The following is a 17546-nucleotide window of genomic DNA, read 5'->3' as shown; positions in this document are numbered from 1 at the left end:
CCTCCCTTCCTTCCCCGCCCGCCGCCCCGCCTGGTCCAGCCCCTACCTGCCTGCCCCGCGACTCCCCCGCCGGCCGGCCCGCGGGCGGGTGGCTCGGAAGGCGGGTTGGCTGGCCGGCGGGCGGCGCGGCTACCCGGCCCCGGACATGTCGCACCCGACTCGGGCGCCGCTCCCGCCGGGGCGACGTGAAGGAAGAAGAAGCGGCCGAGGGCGCCGGGGCGCGGGGCGCCGTGAAGGGAGATCCGGGCGATCCCAGCGTCCCCGCTGCGCTGCGCCACGCGGGGACTGTGCTGCCGCGCCGCTCGCTCGCGCCGCACGGCCCTTCCGGCTCCTGCTGCGCTGGTGGCCGGGTGCTCCTCCGTGCGCCCCGCTTTCTCTGCTCCCCCCACCCCCCCTCCCCCCTCCCGGACCGAGGGCGCCGCGGCTCCCCCCAACCCCCAACCTCCCGGGCCGGCGGCCGTGACCCTGGCAGCGCCTGCCCAGCGCCCGACCGCCTGCAGCGCGACACCTGGCGGCTGGGAGGGCCCCTTGCACCCAGGCGGCTTCTCACCAACCAACAATTGCCGCAGGACACTGACCCCTGAAGTCTGGGGCGCGCTCCCGTCCCACCCTCGGTCCTACTCAGACGTGGCTTTCCTGCCTGGGTGAAGGCCCTGAAAACCTAGTTTGCGGAGACCCAGGTGGCTGCCCCTACTTCCAGGTTTAGGGCACACCGCATTCCCTTCCAGCCTAAGCCAGAAGCTCTGAGTTCTCTTTTCTGAAAATGACAAGTTTTGGAAAGAGGAAGAAAGGCCAGGACTGTAGGGTGTGGGAGAGCAGAAGAGGTGAGGGTAATGGAGAAGGGGCACTACTCTTCTGTGCTGCATGGGGGGAGAGAATAGAGGGCAGAAGCTCAGATGGTCAGAGGGCTAGCAACCCAAGCCAGAGAGAGGAAACCTCTTCAGAACAGGTTAGCACTCAAGCATCTGAATGAATGAGTGGAGAAGAGTGGGGAGGGTGAAGTGAATTCATGCATTGTGAGGGGGCAGGAATGAGACCTAGGAGCATGGGGTCAGAGGCTGGCCAGGTATCACTGCTAACTTCCAGGTCCTCTGGGCTTAAAGGGCCATAAAGAAGAGGGAGCCAACCTGAGACCTACCTGGCGTCAGTAGTTTTTAAATCCTCTCTCCTTAGGAGCCTTAGCACTGAGGCCAGCTACCCCCGGGAAAACTGGGATCATTCTACCAGAAAAATCCAGAGCCGAGAGCTCAGCCAGCAGTCACCTCTTCATCTCCTGACTCACTGCCAGGCCCTCAGGGTTGAGAAAGAGCAGTAACTTGTCCGGCCAGTCACAGCCCCTGTCCCCTGATGCTGCAGCAAGGCCCTGGACAGATGAGAGGGCCCGTGCCCCAAGAACTCCCTCGATCCCGACCTGCATCCCAAACAGCAGCCAACGACACCAAGGGTTTGATATGATTTTTTTATTAACATAATATATTTAATAAAAAATAATATCCACTCTGGCTCTCTCCTCCATTGCAAGGGGAAGAGTGGTGAGGAGGGGCTGGCACTGCCCACCCCTAGGCATCCGGACAAGCCCTGCCTCCAGGGCTCCCCTCTACCCCCTGCTTTCCAACAGGCTCTGACCTCCAGACAGACGGTTCAAAGTTACAAGTGCTTTAGGCCCTCCCTTGAGCTCCCCCAAGCCCCATCCCTTGTGCAGAATTCAGGGGCCACCTGGACAAACCCCTTGCCTTTTCTCATTCTTGGGATCCTCCGTTCATGTTAGAAAGAGGATCTGGGGGCAGAGAGTGAAGTCTCTACTGGCCAGGGGGAAGGGAGGAAAGGGACAGTGATGGGGGACAGGGCCGAGAAGAGGGATGTCGATGAGGTGCCCTCACTGCAGCCGGTCACTGCGGAACGAGTCCTCCACAGCAGGGTCAGGCAGCAGGGCACAGGGGTCGCTCAGCATGTTGAGCCCCTCCAGGCCCAGAGGCTCCATGCGCAGCTCCTCCTCCAGCCCCAGCCCCAGCTCCAGCCCAGCTGCTGACACCTCAAAACCGGGCACTCCAGCCAGGGCCGCTGAAATCTCCTTAGAGAAACCGGGGGAAGGGTCTCCTGTGTGGGCAGAAGAGATGAGTGAGGACCCCATGTCTTGCGAACTCTCCCAAGACCCCCTCAGTCTCCTGCTGTGCCACCAAATGTATCACGCCCTTCTTCCATCCCCCATCACCACCCACACCTCTTACCTGTGAGGATGATGTTAGGCCCTGAGCCATGGCGGGAACAGTGGGTTAAGTTCTGGTGGTTGAGGGCATGGGGGTCCTGGGGGCCACTCACTGGCCCCTCACCGCCTAAAAATCCAGGCCCTTCGGAAAAGCCAGGGGGATCCAGCGCCAGGCTGGTTGATGGGTTCTCCATGCTGAACTGCTCCAGCTATGGACACACAGACAGGCCTTGAGAAAGTAGGCTTCAGAACAGGGTGGTCCTGCCTGCCTTTGCCTAGCTCTGCTAACACATCCTCTTTGCCCAGTAATATTCATACACCTCCCCCTACCCCACCCCGCTTCCCACCTCCACCATGGGAACAAAAGCAGAGACGGCGGGAGATGGCCACAAGCACAGCGACAGAAGTGAGCACGGGGCCCAAAGTAGGTGTGGGCACCGTACCTACTGGGACAGAGCATGCGCGTGCCAGGAAGACAACGGGTCAAAGCAGTAGTCATCAAAGAGCAAGCTGCACGGAGGTAGCTGGGGGAGAGGGGCAGGAGTCGGGGTCAAATGCAGGAAGAGAGGAGCCCCAAGTTGGCGGTACTGTGTTACCTGGGGGCAGGTAAGAAGGCTCTCCCCCACCTAGATCTCCCAGTTCAAAATGCCCCCCTCGATACCACTCAGGCTCTTTTGGCCCACTCCCAGCCCCTCCCCTGCTTCTGAGCTAGGGACCCGGGTACTCACGTTCCCCAGGCTGAAGTCACTCATCGGCCGGTGGTAAGACTGTTGCCCATGCCCACTGGGGCTGGGTGGGTACAGTGTCCCATAGTGCAGCTGCCTGCCTGGGGGCTGCCCACCGGAGGGCTGCACTGAGCAGGCCTGAGAGGGCAGCCCTGGCTGCTGCAGAGGCTTTGGGGTGGGTGGCTGGGTGGGCAGAACCAAACTTGGGGGACTGTACGGGTATGGAGGCAGCCGCTGGTCACTGGGCAGCTTACTGGTGTCCAGGGCGACGCCCTGAAGAAAAGCAAGGAGAAAGGGGGAAGCTTACCCCTCAATGTGCCCCCTGAGAGGAGCTCTTTGTCAGGGCTTCCCACCCTTTTAAGCTGCGACCATTGTCAACACAAACCCAAAAGCGTTCCATTGGGCATCACTGGGGTGCAACTACTCTCAAAAATGCGTCTCAGGATGAAAGTGACTGAGAGAGGTTAACACAAGGATAATTTTGAATCCACTCCAGGAGTCAACTATTCCTAAACCTTGGTACTTTAACTACTGTTAGTAATCAACTACTTGTGACACACCTCACAAGGGACTGATCACACAACAGTGACCTTGAGAATGGCTGTTCTAAAGCCTTGAAGAGGCCAGAGGGACTGTGAGAGGAAGGAGGGAGGAAGGAGGGAAGCTAGGCTTTTAGTCCAAGTTCCCAGAGAGCAGAGCCCTTGCTGGCCTGACCTCAGTCTTTCCTACAGAAAAGGGGACCTGCATAAAGATGGAACATAGAACACACATTCCAGGGAAGAACAACAGAGAAAGAAAGGGAAAGTAGGGGAGAGGAGAGGGGAAGAAGAGCGTTAGGGTGAAAGAAGGGGAGCAGAGAGAACAGAAAAGGGGACAAGTATGGGGAGGGAGGGAAGAGCTAAGAATGTTGACACTGAGGAAAAAACCCTAAACCAAGAATTTTTAGTAATGGTCCCAACTCTTCCCTAACATGCTGTGTAAACTTGGACAAGTCACTTCCCTTCTGGGCCCCAGCCTCCTCATCTGTAAGATGAAGGGACTGGGCTCCATCCTCTGACAGTCTCTGACTCTATGAAATCTATGAAAGAAGGAGAGGAGATGGGAGAGCGGATGGGACAGGATGGAGGCAGGAGAAAAAACACAGACAAGGAAAGAAGGATCGGAACAAAAAAGAGAGAAAAGGGAAAGGACACGCTATCATTTGTCGAGCATGCACCCGGGCTAGGCATGGTGCTGCGTACTTTCCGTATGTGATTTCCTTTGATTCTTACATTGCTGTCCTGGTTTTACAGACGAGGGTGCTGAGGCTCAAAGAAGTTAAATAACTGTCCAAGGAGACTGCTAGTAAGAGGTGGGGCCAGGATTTGAAATCAGAAAACTTAACCCCAGGGTTTGTATTCTTAAGCCAAGAGGAGACAAGGTGGCTAAGAGTGGGGCAGGCAGAGGACGGAGGAATGCAAGGGGATGGATGACAGCAGGAGTACAGGAGTTAAGAAGAGGTATTTGAGGAAAGCAGGGTGGGAGGGAGAGAACTTGGCAGGAGAAGGAAGGGAAGGGAGACAGACATGTAGGGAAGGCAGCCACGCATACCTGAGTGATGGAAGACAAGGTGGGTGACATTGTTGGCGAAAACTGTTTGGGCAGTTGCTGTTGGGACCTTCTGGCGTCGGCTGGGCCCGCGGGCAAACTCAGGGGACTGAGGGGCACACGGCGGTGGCGGGGAGAGGCCCCAGGGGTAGAAGCTGGGTAAGGGGGGGCACCCAGCACCGGAGATGAAGCAGAAGAGGAGGAAGAGGAGGAGGAGAGGGCCGGGGCACTGAGTGAGGGGTGACCCAGGGAGGTGGTGGACAGTGCATGGCGGGCCAAGGAGGAGGCAGGCAGTGAGGGGTGACTGTGGGAGCCCTGGAGCTGGGGCTGAGGACTGCTCAGGGAAGCCTGGAGGTTGGGATTGCTTAGGGAAGACTGCAAGGATGGGTGGCTGAGAGGTGAATGAAGTCCTGTAGGCACAGACAAAAAACCAGAGATGCCAACATTACTGATGGGAACTGGGCCCCTTTCTGCCCAGAATGGGTAGCAGTGGCCAGACTATGGAAGTGGCAACACAATGTCCTCCCTACTCTGTCCCTGACAGTCAGGATGGCATTGCCCGCTTGGGGGTTGCTCTCCATCTTCTTTCTAGGAAAAGCCACACCTACCAGTTCTCACTGGCAGAAAACTGCTGTGAGGGAATCCTGGGGTACACAGGTGAAGGGCTGGTGTGGGCAGTCACAGGAGAATCCCAAGGTGCTCGAGCCTCCCACCCCTTCGTCCCTCCAGCTAGACAGCACCCCAGGGACACACAGCCAAGACAGCCACTCACCTGGTGCATCATAGCCTGGGCCCAGGCCCAGGCCCCCGCTGATGCCCAGGTGGGTCATGGTGTGGGTCAAATTGGAGGTACTGTTGCCCCCACTCAGGCTGGGGTAGACTGTCTCCTCTGGGTCCAGGGGGGTGGGCAGCGGTGGGGGAAAGTGCAGGTTGGTGAGGTCAGGTAGGGAGCCTCCCGTGTTCATGGCAGGTGGGAGGACAGGCACAGTGGCAGGCTGGTCAGGAGATGGAAAGATGCTGGGGAAGGAGAGGAAAAGATGTAAATGGGGATGGGGGGCAGTGGTCAGGGAAGGGCAGAGATCAGCCCTCCACATTTCCCTTCGCTTCCCTCCTCCACCCGCTCAGCTGACCTCAGAGAGATACGTACTTAATTCCAGGGACTTCACAGGACCGAGGTCGGGAGGAGGATGAGGACAGCTGAGGAAAGAAGAAAGAAGGTGGCAAATGAGGACAGAGCTCAGTGGAGGACCCTGAAGACCCGTCCCATGGAAAGAAGAGGGACAGTGGGCCACGCCTACCTTCTTAGCATCCCATGGTTTCAGCAAATGCTTGTCATCTGGCAAGTTCTCCTCAATAGCAGGGACTTGAAAGAGAAAGACTGGTGATGAGAGGGTTGAAGAAGAAGGCAGGACAGGAAGCAGACGCAAGTGGAAGGGCTCCCACCCCCTGGCCCTGAACAAAGCTCCCAACACCAGCCCAGAGATTCTCTGGCATTCAGTACCCGCACATATCAAATGCGGTGAGGAACACATACCTTTGGAGTCCATTTCGCCATCCAGAAAACCTGCAAAGGATACGGCGGAGCTGGCTGCAGTGCCCACTTGCCTACCTGCTTCAAACAAAAGCTCCACGGCTACTCCCTCCCCTGGGACATGGCCACTTACCTCCACGGCGGCTGGGCAGGACGCTGGGGGGTGCAGGGCCTGGATAAGTGTCCTGAGGGCTGGGGTTCATCACACTTGTGTGAAGGGCAGAGTCAGAGCTTGTCCTGTGCGGGGAAAAGAGATGAGCTGCCACCTGTGACAGTCTTCCTGGTCCTCATGCCCTGCTCAGTAGGGGAAAACACTAGCTGGGCTGGGACAGGGTGGGGTGAGAGAGCAGGGCCCCAGAAACTACAGATAAGAAGAGATGTGGCCTAAAGAAGGCAAGGGCCATCACCTGTTAAGTGCAGATGGTAGTCGAAACAACTGCCCCTTCTCTGCAGGGAAATTGCCCCAGGGCATTGTCCTGGGATGGAAAAACAAAGTGATGAGGAGGAAGGCTAGCAATGGACCAGAGGGCAGGCATGGGGGTTGGAAAGTGTGGGGCAGCCAAGAGGGCTGGGCACCCAGGATCATCATGCCTCTTTCTTTCTGGTTCTGCTGATATCTGTGATCCGTGAACCCTCTCCCCAAACAACCTAGGAGATCTGGAAATAACTCCTCTCTGCCAGGACAAGCTGAATAGGAATCCTGGAGCCCAGCAACTGTGCTGGGTGTAAGTCTTACGGATGAGATGGACAGGGGAAGGGTTCAGAAATCTGAATGCCAGAACACTGCACCTGGCACCCACTCTTGACAGGAGGCAGCCATTTTCACCTGCCACCCTACCATTCTCCCCTCCCCCCACACACACCCCAGCTGCCATTAGTCCTGCTCTGGCTGGACTGGGAGGCTTGGCCACACGTGTCAACATGGCCAAGACTGGACTCTGACCCACCTACTCCACCTACCCCCACCCCTCCCAGCCCTGCCATTACGGGAGGAGGTACTGCTGAAAGCCTGGCCCAGCGGGCCCAAACCCAACCCCAGCTCCCGCCAGAGACAAGTCAGAGAGTGGGCAGGAGATCCTGCCCGCCCTGGACACTGACCTCCGCCAGCTGGACTCCGGGGGAGGAGATAAGTAGGCAGGACTATAGGGAGAGCTGTCAATGTGAAGAGCACCAGTTAAGGGAAAAAGTGAGGAGGGGGTGGACGGGAGAGAGACCAGATGAGAGAAAAATAACAGAAGGCAGCAGACGAGTTGTTTCAGGAAACAAACACCTTTCTCCTCCTCTACAAGGGGCAACAATAGGGGCAAAGAATGGAAGAGAAAAAGGAGCTGGAAAATATAGGTGAATATCTAGGCAGGGTTTGGGGGAGACAGGTCTGTGGAGGTCTCTGAGACTGAAAGCTATGAACAGAAATGTGAGCAGGAGGGAAGCAAAATCCCTGTAGCATGAGACATATCACGGAGCCCTGCCTCTAGCAGCCAAGAGCAAGCTGAAGTGAGGACGGTCAGAGATGGAGGACACAGTCTCAGGAGGCGCAGCTCCCTGTCACAGCAGCCAGTGCTGAAACACGCACCAAATGGCACTTTTCAGGGAACCTGGGTAAAGGAGAGATCCCACAGGATGGCACTGGACAACACTTCAGGTCCCTTTTCCTACCATGAGTTCCTGAGGAACCCCACCCCACTGCCCTCCAGACTCCGCAGCCCCTCAGTGAAGGATATGTGGCGGGGGTAGCGGCGAAGTGGGGACACCATTCTTCGGGGATCTCGCTGCACCCGTTCCACCAGCCCGTGGTGCCGAGTGCTCCGGGATGAATCCAAAGGGGAGTGGAGGGGGCTCTGCCAAAAGAGACAGGCAAGTCAACAGAGGGAGGTGCGTGAGAGCCTGCGCTCCCCCAGCTGGTGTCCACTCACCTGGAACTCAGCCAGGCCACAGCCAATCTGGTTCACGTTGGGCAGAGAGCCACCATAATGGGAGCTCCTTGTGTATGCCAGTCGCAGTTTTTGGGCCTGTAACTGAGACATGGAGGACAAATGGGAATGTCAGGGAGGGTCCTGAGCACTGTTCCTGTGGCCATCCTTGCCATCCCTGTCTCCAGGACATGCTACTATTGCTGCTGCTTTTAAGAGATCTGCCAGAAGAAAAGCCAGTACTGGGGAGAAGGTCCACTGAGACCCGGTGCAAACAATCTGCCCTAGCTCTTCCTCAGGCTGCCCCCATCAATGCTATCACTAATGCCTGGCATCACCCTGCCAGGTGGAGCCTGATACTCTGCTCAGGGCCTGTCCTAGTCGGCATCAGTCTAAACAGAGTCCCTGAGGGGTTGCCAGGAGCCCCTAGGCTAGTCACATGGGTTAACTCCTGGGGAAGGGTGCCTATTAGGCACCTCTGCTTTCCCTTCCAGATGTGTCCAGGACTAACTGGAAGACAAGGGAAGGGCCACAGGTGGATGCCATAGAGCCATAGCTGCCAGCCTCTTTCCTCCCCACTCTGGAGGGCAGGCACAAGCTCCTGGGCTCTGCCATTTGCCCAGCCTCAGGAAGGCTACACAGAGCCTGTACCTCCCAAACTAGAACAACTAAGGAATGATGGCTCTTCTAACTGGAAAAACAGTGCCAAAACAAAGAAGCATTCTTCTACATAGTCCTAAAGCCCCTGAATTGGTAGGGGAGCCTGGAGAATGGGGGTGAGAAAAGCAGTAGCCCACTCCAGCCTGGCCCAGAGCTGTCTCCTTGGCCTCATCCTCACTTTGGGGAGATACGTCTGGCACCGGAGTAAGACACCACAACCCTCAGCCTGGCATGGTTTCAGTCTGCCTAAAGGTCTCATGTCCCTCTGTGAGAGGTGAGCACCTACTTCTAAGACTCAGCTACTGCCACCCCAGCCAAATGAGACCCAGGGCAGCTGATGAGTGGTTAAGATTCTAAGAGCTTCCAGGGGTCACACCGTTGTGCATAGGGCAACAACAGAATTGACTTTCTGTTCCAAGAGGTCAGTCCAGTGAGTTTAGCAGGCACTATGCTGACCTTTGGGCCACTTCAAGACTGCTACTAATATACATGATAACCCCAGCTTCCAGGAGTATAGGCCCCAAAGGCCACATCTGCCTCAAATGAGACTTCCCAGCTGGCCAGATAACAGGCTGAGCTCCAGGTCTCTAATCCCTAGCTTTAGACTCTTGGGTCCCCAGGCCCTGGACATGTATGCCCACTAGATTTTTTTATGTGCAGAAGAAAAGTTACCCAACAGGGGCAAGGTGAGTGGAGGGGACCTTTTGACAGACCAAGGCACCACAAAGAAAGAAAGGCCAGTTTTGAACTTTTGTTTGTACCTATAAGCCCTAAGATCCCACCATTCCTCCGTTGTCAGATGGAGGTCAGCCTCTGGCCCACCTTCCTGCCTCTGCCCCCACTTTGATCAAAAGCTCCTAAAGGGGGGACAGTCCACAGTTAGATCATGGTCCTCACGGCAGTTAGAGGGGGTTATGCGCGCGCGCGCACACACACACACACACACACACACACACACACACACACACACACACGATTTGCTTCCCCACCTAACTTTCTCTGTTCTGACTCCCAAAAACTAGGACACATGGTCTCTAGAGACTCAAAAGAGTAAAAAACACAAAAAAGACTAACAGAGTCAAGGGAGACACACACAAAAATACAACCGGAGTTACAGTCATAGGCAGGTTCAATCAAAGGCAGTCAGACGAGCAGAAAGAACTTTGAAATGTGGTATTTATGTTCGGCCATCCATCACCCCTTAAATTCCTTCTAGCTCCCTGCCATAAGGGATCACTGCAATATCCTCACCTGCTGTTTTGAGAATAATGTGTCCCTAAATTAGGACTGCATACCAGCTGGGCAAACTCCCACCCCTCTCTCTCTCTGACATCCAGCCCTGGGAAGCAAGAAACCAAGATCAGGGGGCTTCAGAAGCAACGCCGCCAGGATTCCTTCTTTCTGGAACTTCCCAGGAATGAATATTCCCTACACACAGAAGACCCTCCCAGGCACCCCATAACTGACCCACAAAACAGTCATCTCTCTAGAAAGTTCAGCTAACCATCAGGTTCCACATAACCTATAGCCAACTGGTTACCCCCTTTCAAGATCCAAAGCCCTATGTCTCCTCCAAGGCGGCCAGGGCAAAATACCACCAGTCTGTGAGCAATGGACCTCACCTTCATTCACGTCAGGAAACCACAAGAAGTATTTGAAAAAGGAAGCAACGGGACGGGACGCAGGAGGGGACTTCCTGGCCCACTATACCCAGCGCTGCCGTTCAAACCACTCAAGGGGCCCTTTCCCGGAGATACTAACTGCCAAGAGTAGCACAACAGGGCAGAGGGACCAGATGAGAGGAGATCACCAACTGAGAAGAGCCAGACTAGGGCAAGCAGGCCATTCCCCAACCCCATAACCCAACATAGAAGATGCTTCAGCAGAGTCCCTGAGAGAACTCAATCAGAGATGCACAAGGACCACCCACCTCCTACCTCCGCCGGGCTTCGGGGACCATCTCCTCTCTCTGTCCACTCCTGCCTCACTTTCTCAGTTCCCATTCGTTCCCAAACCCTCCAGCCTATCTGGAGTTTCGACCTCCTCCCGCAAAACCCGTCTTCCTGCCCCCCGGCCCTCCACCCGTGCCTCCCAGACGGAGGCGCCCGCTACCCCGGCCGCGTTCCGCCTCTTTCGTTGCGGCTCCCGCCCCCGCCCCGCCTCTCGGCTCCCCGTTCGAGAAGTGCTCTGCTCCGCTCCCGCTTGCCGGCGCGGCCCCTCACCCGGGTGGAGCCGATGTCCATCATCACCTCCTCGAAGGCCGCCGTCTCCTCGGCCTGACGCTGCTTCTGCAGCGCGATCTTCTCACTAAACTTGCGCGGATTGGAAGCTGAGGCCGTGGCCGAGCCGGGCCCGTTCGCCCCCGACGTCGCCATCTTCCTCCCCCGTCCCTCCCCGCCACCCTCCCAATACAAGCCACGGCCTGCGCCGCGGGCCCCGGCCCGGCTCTTCCAGCCGTAGCCGCCGCCGCCGCCGCCGCCTCAGCAAGCACCGCGAACCCGGCCCCAGCCTAGCCCTGACCTGCTGCGCGCGGGGACCGCCGGGAATTATAGTTTGTTTACGTGACTCCTTCGCAGCCGCAGTCACGCAATACGGGAGAGGAAACGGACACCATTTCCCAGCTGCCCTGTTGACTCCGGGAACTGGGGACTTTGCTCCTCCCTCTCGGCTCCTCCCTGCGCGGGGCAAACTGGGAAGAGTAGTTCTGCATTGGTCCCGAGCCTACAAACGCGAAGGGGCGAGGGATTAAAGAGAGGAAAGGAAAAGGGAGGAAAGGGAAGGGGTGGAGACAGGGAAGGGGTGGAGACAGGGAAGGAAGCGGGAAGAGACAAGAGGAAAAATTTGGTCATCTCCAGGGAAGGGAACTAGAGGGGCCTGAATGTAAACAGTGAGATCAGGGATATTCAAACAGCCCTAAACATCTGGGAGTCAGGCCCTCTCAGACTTGCCATGTGCCCACCCCTTTCCCAAGACAAATGAATCAGATACCGTACAGATGTGTAGAAACTTGTTTTATTTGGGTAACATGTCCCAAAACAGGTCAGTTAGTAAAATAGATTCTAGAATATATGGCCCTATGCACAGCCCTCCCGCCCCAAAAAATAACCCTGGGGGCGAGCCTTCCCCTTCCCCCTTGGGATCCTCTGGTATAAAAAAGTTTTGGCATCTCAGTGTTTATCATCTAGGCACGGGGCACCATGTCCATTTTCAGTATTCCTAGGGTACAGCAGTAGTGGAGGACGGTAGCTCTGCCAACCTGCCCCCCACCCCACCTCAGCAAACATTTCTGTCCCACCCCACAATCTGGGACCAAAACAAAGAGCAAGCAGACCCCTTCTACTGAGGTGCTGGGCAGGGCTCAGTGCCATCACTTGTGCTTTGAGAAAGTGGGAGGGGATTTATTTGGCACTTTAAAAATACAGGAGTGACCAGGGCTGGAGAAGCCAGAGAAGGTACCAAAACTGGCAGGAAGATGCCATTTGGCAATAGTCCCCTGGGAGAAGGGAAGAGGAAGATAGATATGAAAGTAGGAGCTAAGAAAAGTTGGAGGGGTCCACTCCAAGTGACAGAGGGCTGAAATGGGCTAGAGCCAACTGGACTGCTGACTCTGGGCCTATGCCCTCTCTATACCTCTATCCCACAGTAGCTGGGTACCCACCTCCGGCCTCCCAACTATCAGCTTGTCCCTATGTGTAGTGTCTGATCCCTGATACCAGCACTCAGTGTCTTCCCCAATACTAATGTCCCTTGATCGTGTCTCTAGTGACTTGACTATCTTTTGTCCCTTGGGCCTGGGGGCCAGGCTCTTGTCTGCCCACTTCCCTCTCATTGGCCAAATAGTGCCAAAGGCTCCATCCTTACCTCCCAGAGAACTCTTTGGTCCTCAGTACCTCCCTTCCCCACTCCTTCCTATTCCCCACACACTGGGAGAGGGGGAGGAAGGTCAAGGGCACGTGATACCCAACCTCCCTCCCGTGCGTATCTTGGAGCCCCCTAGACTTGGATAAAGAGCAGGCCAGTGAGCAGGGCAAAGCCTCCTAGGAGCAGAATGACCTTGAGGATTCTCTGCTCAGAAGTGGCCAGCTCCTGGGGCAGGATTTCCAGGAAGGTGATATAGAGAAAGGTGCCAGCCGCCATGCCCTCCAGCACAGACTGAGCCAGCTGGTGCAGTGGCCCTGCTGACTCTGCCAGAGCTGCACCCAGTCCAATGCCCAGGGGTGTCATGCATGAGAAGAGGATCCCACAGCCAGCCACGACCTGTGCTCGCAGGTGGCTCTGCAGCAGCCGCAGGGATAAGCTGACTGCCAGGATACCCTTGTGGAGCAGCAAAGCCAGGCACAACTCCATGGCCCGAGCCCGGTCTCGCTGCAGCCCCACTGCCAGTCCCTCAAACACTGAATGCAGGGCCAGGGAGAAGACCAGTACACAGGCACGTAGGGCTGAGGGGGCTGCCGGGGCTCCACCTGCCTGTGGGACCTCTGATCTGTCATTCCAGTGCTGCAGCCCACCATTCGCTGTTCCCAGCAAAGCCCTCATGTCCTCTCGAGGCGGTGGCCCCGACTGTTCCTTGTAAGCCATCGTGATCTGCTCCATCACCAGGACCAGGAAGAAGCCCATGGCCAGGATGAACTCTTGTAGGGGGAACTGGAGCTGTGGGCAAAGGGGACAGCGTGGACTTCAGGAGACAGGCCAAGAATGGGGAGGAAGAGTCAGAGGCAGAGTTTAGTGGAGTCCCAGTTACACAGACCTGGGTTCCCACACACAGAGCCACTCTCAGTTACACAAAAATATAGTCACTTGGTGCCATAGACACCGTACAGATTATGGTGTCACTCCCAGTGTTACATGTAGATCATGGTTTCTCAACTTTAGTACTAGTAACATTTTGGATTGGATAATTCTTTGATGTAGAGGGCTGTCCTGTGCACTGTAGGATGTTTAGCAGCATCCCTAGCCTATACCCATTAGATGCCAGTTAGCAAGCCCTCCCTCCCTGAGTTGGGACAACCAAAAAGTCTCCAGACATTATCGAATGTTTTCTGGGGAGGTGGGGGGTGAGGGCGGGAGGATGACAGGGGTGGGCAAAACCACCCCCAGCTGAAAGTCACTGAGGTAGATGGACACAAAGTGTCACATGTAGGCCACACATTGGTCCACTTTCCCAAATGCTCACACACAGAGCCACATACTGTCATGGGGACAATCAAGCTTACACACAGTCACACAGAGACACAAGTCACTCAGTCACAGATGAACAGTTACATTCAGTGTTACTTCCTCACTTCCTCCAACTGTCTCAGTTTTTCCAATAAGACTGTCCTATGCCTTGGACTTAATCTTCCCCACATCCTACTTCCTTGAGTTATGTAGCCTTTTGGTCAGCAACACCGGGTCCCTGGAAATTGCCTCCTACCTGTCCCAGGCCTGTAGGGACCTCTATCTCCAGCCCTTCAGGAAAGGGTGAAGGGTGAAGATGATTCTTGGAGGGCTATTAACTTCCTGGAGGCTGAAACTAGAGAAACCTTACAGATAGGTCACACACCTGGTAATAGGGTTCCTCACACTGTCACAAAGGGCACGTAGGGGTCACATAGGGACTGAGAGGGTGAGAACCTATAGAAAGAGTTATGCTCTATGACTAAAAATCACAGCTCATGGGGTCACAAGCCAAGAGCCTTCCATACAGTCGTGGAGTGACACATGGACAGATCCATACAAACCACCACTCCCAGAGGTATGTGATTGAACACCACATACAAAGGGTCACATGCAGATGACCGGGGCTCACCGTCACATGAAGGGCTGCCAGGGCCTCATCTATGGCAGCCAGGTAGTCAGGCAGCAGGTCCAGGAGACATGTGGCCAGAAAGACACCACCCGCAAAGCAGCTTACCAGACTCAGGGCTTTTTGGCGGGAGGCTGGGCAGGAGTGGAGCATAGAAGGGAATGAGCAAATGAGCCCCACTACCCAACCTAAGCAATAGTCACTCTTGCCGTCCCCTCTTAGGTCACCTTCCTTAGCCCCAGAGCCTTCCCTCCTCCAAGCGTCCATGGCAGCAGGGAAAAGGAGAGGCTTACCTGAGGCTTCAGGGTTAGTGCCGGGCCGGCGCAGCACGCAGATGGGCACTAGACTGCAGATGAGAGTGAGTACCAGCAACAGCATCAGGGCCCCCAACTTCACCTCCAGTCCCATGGGCACTGGGGGCTCCGAGGCTGCTGCCTCAGGGCGCCACACCAGGAGCTCTGGCTCTCCCCAGGGCCCCATGGCGGCTGTGGTAGCTCCAATGACTCTCAGACCTAGGAAGACAGGGTGAGTGGGGGAGTGGTCACAAGGGAAATATGGGGCCAAGGAAAGGGGAAGGCTGGTCAGCAGAACGCAGCTCCCTCACCCCAGCCACTCTGTGACCTTCCCTATCCCAGTGTGACTCATCCACTCCTGTACTGGGAATATCACTCTTTCCCCTCAGACTTTATCCCTTTCAAGTGACTTTTTCAAGTGACTCATTCAGGGACCTAGCAAGGGGGAAACTGAGGCATGAGGACTGTGTGGATATCTCATTACCCTTTCACGCGGAGCTCCCAGAAAACTAGAGAGCTGGGGTCCTCTAAGCAAAGGAGAGGTCAAGCCTCCTTTCCAGGAAGGAATGGATGAAGCGAAGAGGGTTCAGGGAGAGATGTCATGGGTAGCTTCGTGGACCACCTGAACAGGGAGAGCTGGGGTGCTCTCCCGCTCCCATTTCCCCAGCGCCATCCCCCCGAGAGCAGAGAGCGACCGTTTCAGGCCACAGGCTGGGATGTCGGGGCAAACGACCAAAGAGGGGCCCTAGGCGTCTGGGGTCCCGGGACGGGCTGAGGGCGGTGTCTGGAAGTCCGGGCTCCGGGAGGCGGGGTTTGAGGCCGCCAGCGTGCCGGGAAGCTGAAGAAGAACGTGAGAGCCCGGACTCCAGCTCGTAGGCCCCGAGAAGCCTGGGCGGCCGACCCAGATCCCGCTCTCTGGGATCCCGCACTCACCTCTCAAGGGTCTCACTACAAGGCACCCGCTCTGTTCCGGCCTCCAGTCGGGAATTCCCGCCCCCTCCCCATCGTTTACCCCTCCCCCCGCAGCCGCGGCGTACCGACCCCCCAGTGGCCAATGACAGCGCCCAGAGGGCGGGGCCAGACTGGGAGTGACGTGAGCTAGGAGCAATCAGAGACCAGCAGCCAGAGCCCGGCTGAGCCGAAGACAACCGGGGCGGGGCAAGGGAAAGGAATTCGGAGAGCACCTAGGGGCTGAGGGGCTGAGGGGCTGAGGGCCTGGGACGCAGTGGTGGAGGTCTGACCAGCGAACGTGGCCGGTCAACGAAGGCTTCCGATCCTTTGAAGATTCTAAAAGAGGAAGCTAGAAACCCCGCGGTCAAGGCTGGTGCGCCATACGCAACCCCCGCATTCCCAAGTCTTCCGCCTCCCACATCTCTGAGGATATCTGCCTGGTCTTGGGCCGAAGTCTTCTTATCTCTCTTAGAAGATTCTAAGATCCCCTTCTGGGCACCTGGGCACCAAAGGGAAAGCATTCCCTTCTTAGAACTGACTTTCTTGCTTGACTCCCTCGCCAGCACCCACAAGGAAGAAAAAGGACAAGGAAGAATTGGAAAAGGGGAATAGCAAAGTGAGGGTATTTCTTGAAAATCAACCCTTCTTGAACTACCAATGGCCGGAGCTGACTTCTCTGCAGCCTTCTGCCTGCAAGTGGGTAAAAAAGTGGTGGGACCCTTCTCAGAGGTTGCTGAAACCCCACTCAGTGAGGAGCTTCTCTCGGCACACTCCAGCTTATCACCCTTACCGTGCCTCGAGGCATCTGGCCAGGGTTCTCTCCAATCTCATCTGGAACTCTCCAACTTCTCTCCCTCCAGCCCTGTGGGCCTCCTTTCTGTTTTCTGTTCTTTGAATGAATCAGGGTATTTTCGACTCTGGACCTTCACTGCTTCCTTAGCCTGGATACTCTTGGCCCACATCACTGTGCTATCCGAATCCTCTTCTAGTTTCATGGGAGGGTAGGGTGCAAAGGAGGAAAATGAAGGGGGGGTCAGTCTATTTTTTTTTGCAAATGTGAAAAGGCCTCACCTAAAGAAGGGACATGGTGATGCCTCTGAGAAGGCTCTGGAAATGCAGGCCAGCAACTTCCTTAAGAAAAGGGAATATCAGGACTTCTTGGCGGAGGGGGTCTACGAGAAAAGAATCATACAGGATTCTAAGATCAGGATGTAAGTGAAATGTGGTATTGGTGTCCTGTCACTTAATGAAAGTATCGTTGCTGTTCCAAGCTCTTCATTAAAAGATAAAAATTACTGGGACTTCCCTGGTGGTCCAGTGGGTAAGACTGCACATTCCCAATACAGGGGGCCCAGGTTCGATCCCTGGTCGGGGAACTAAGATCCCACATGCTGCGGGGCAACTAAGCCCACGTGCCACAACTACTGAGCCCACACGCTCTGGAGCCCACACGCTGCAACTAGAGAAGCCCATGTGCCACAACAAAAGATCCCGCCTGCCACAACTAAGACCCGACACAGCCAAATTAAAAAAAAAAAAAAGTCCGGGGCTTCCCTGGTGGCGCAGTGGTTGAGAATCTGCCTGCCAATGCAGGGGACATGGGTTCGAGCCCTGGTCTGGGAAGATCCCACATGCCACGGAGCAACTAGGCCTGTGAGCCACAACTACTGAGCCTGTGCATCTGGAGCTTGTACTCCGCAACAAGAGAGGCTGCGACAGTGAGAGGCCCGCACACCGCGATGAAGAGTGGCCCCCGCTCACTGCAACTAGAGAAAGCCCTCGCACAGAAACGAAGACCCAACACAGCCAAAAATAAATAAATAAATAAATTTTAAAGAAAAGTCCGTATATCGCAACTAAGAAGCCCACATGCCACAACTATAAGCCCACATGACCCA

General features: G+C 56.0%; 2 protein-coding genes across 3 annotated transcripts; both read right to left on the bottom strand.

Moving 5' to 3' along the window:
• Positions 1–1503: 1503 nt before the first annotated feature.
• Positions 1504–11011, bottom strand: CRTC2 (CREB regulated transcription coactivator 2). Of its 2 annotated transcripts, XM_082833399.1 has the most exons (14): positions 10842–11011; positions 7963–8064; positions 7754–7887; positions 7148–7201; positions 6457–6525; positions 6183–6286; positions 6053–6082; positions 5817–5881; positions 5666–5715; positions 5291–5535; positions 4522–4928; positions 2935–3204; positions 2229–2415; positions 1504–2097 (listed from the first exon to the last, which is right to left on the bottom strand). In XM_082833399.1, exons 1-14 carry the CDS (start codon positions 10992–10994, stop codon positions 1877–1879), a joined length of 2091 nt encoding a protein of 696 aa, XP_082689525.1. In that variant the 5' UTR covers positions 10995–11011; the 3' UTR covers positions 1504–1876. The 2 variants fall into 2 exon arrangements, with proteins under 2 accessions (XP_082689525.1, XP_082689524.1); XM_082833398.1 differs by lacking the exons at positions 6457–6525; positions 7754–7887; positions 7963–8064; positions 10842–11011 and having other exon boundaries at positions 7148–7199.
• A 613-nt stretch (positions 11012–11624) lies between these two features.
• Positions 11625–15694, bottom strand: SLC39A1 (solute carrier family 39 member 1). Its single transcript, XM_082865609.1, has 4 exons — positions 15631–15694; positions 14698–14916; positions 14408–14538; positions 11625–13269 (listed from the first exon to the last, which is right to left on the bottom strand). The coding sequence occupies exons 2-4, from the start codon at positions 14882–14884 to the stop codon at positions 12613–12615; spliced, it is 975 nt and encodes a 324-aa protein (XP_082721735.1). The 5' UTR covers positions 14885–14916; positions 15631–15694; the 3' UTR covers positions 11625–12612.
• Positions 15695–17546: the final 1852 nt, after the last annotated feature.

The sequence above is a fragment of the Leucopleurus acutus genome, assembly GCF_964270905.1.
Source record: "Leucopleurus acutus genome assembly, chromosome: 2".
Lineage (NCBI taxonomy): Eukaryota > Metazoa > Chordata > Mammalia > Artiodactyla > Delphinidae > Leucopleurus > Leucopleurus acutus.
This window is presented reverse-complemented; position numbering and strand designations above follow the sequence as displayed.

Bases quoted from the DNA above. Each gene is read 5' to 3' on its own strand.
- SLC39A1 (XM_082865609.1), bottom strand. From the start codon at position 14,884: ATGGGGCCCTGGGGAGAGCCAGAGCTCCTGGTGTGGCGCCCTGAGGCA. The intron at 14,539-14,697 runs GTAAGCCTCTCC...ACTCCTGCCCAG, and splicing joins CACTAACCCTGAAGCCTCAG to CCTCCCGCCAAAAAGCCCTG. The intron at 13,270-14,407 runs GTGAGCCCCGGT...CTTTGCCCACAG, and splicing joins TGGCAGCCCTTCATGTGACG to CTCCAGTTCCCCCTACAAGA.
- CRTC2 (XM_082833399.1), bottom strand. From the start codon at position 10,994: ATGGCGACGTCGGGGGCGAACGGGCCCGGCTCGGCCACGGCCTCAGCT. The intron at 6,083-6,182 runs GTAAGTGGCCAT...TATCCTTTGCAG, and splicing joins CCTGCCCAGCCGCCGTGGAG to GTTTTCTGGATGGCGAAATG. The intron at 5,716-5,816 runs GTAGGCGTGGCC...TTCTTTCCTCAG, and splicing joins AACCATGGGATGCTAAGAAG to CTGTCCTCATCCTCCTCCCG.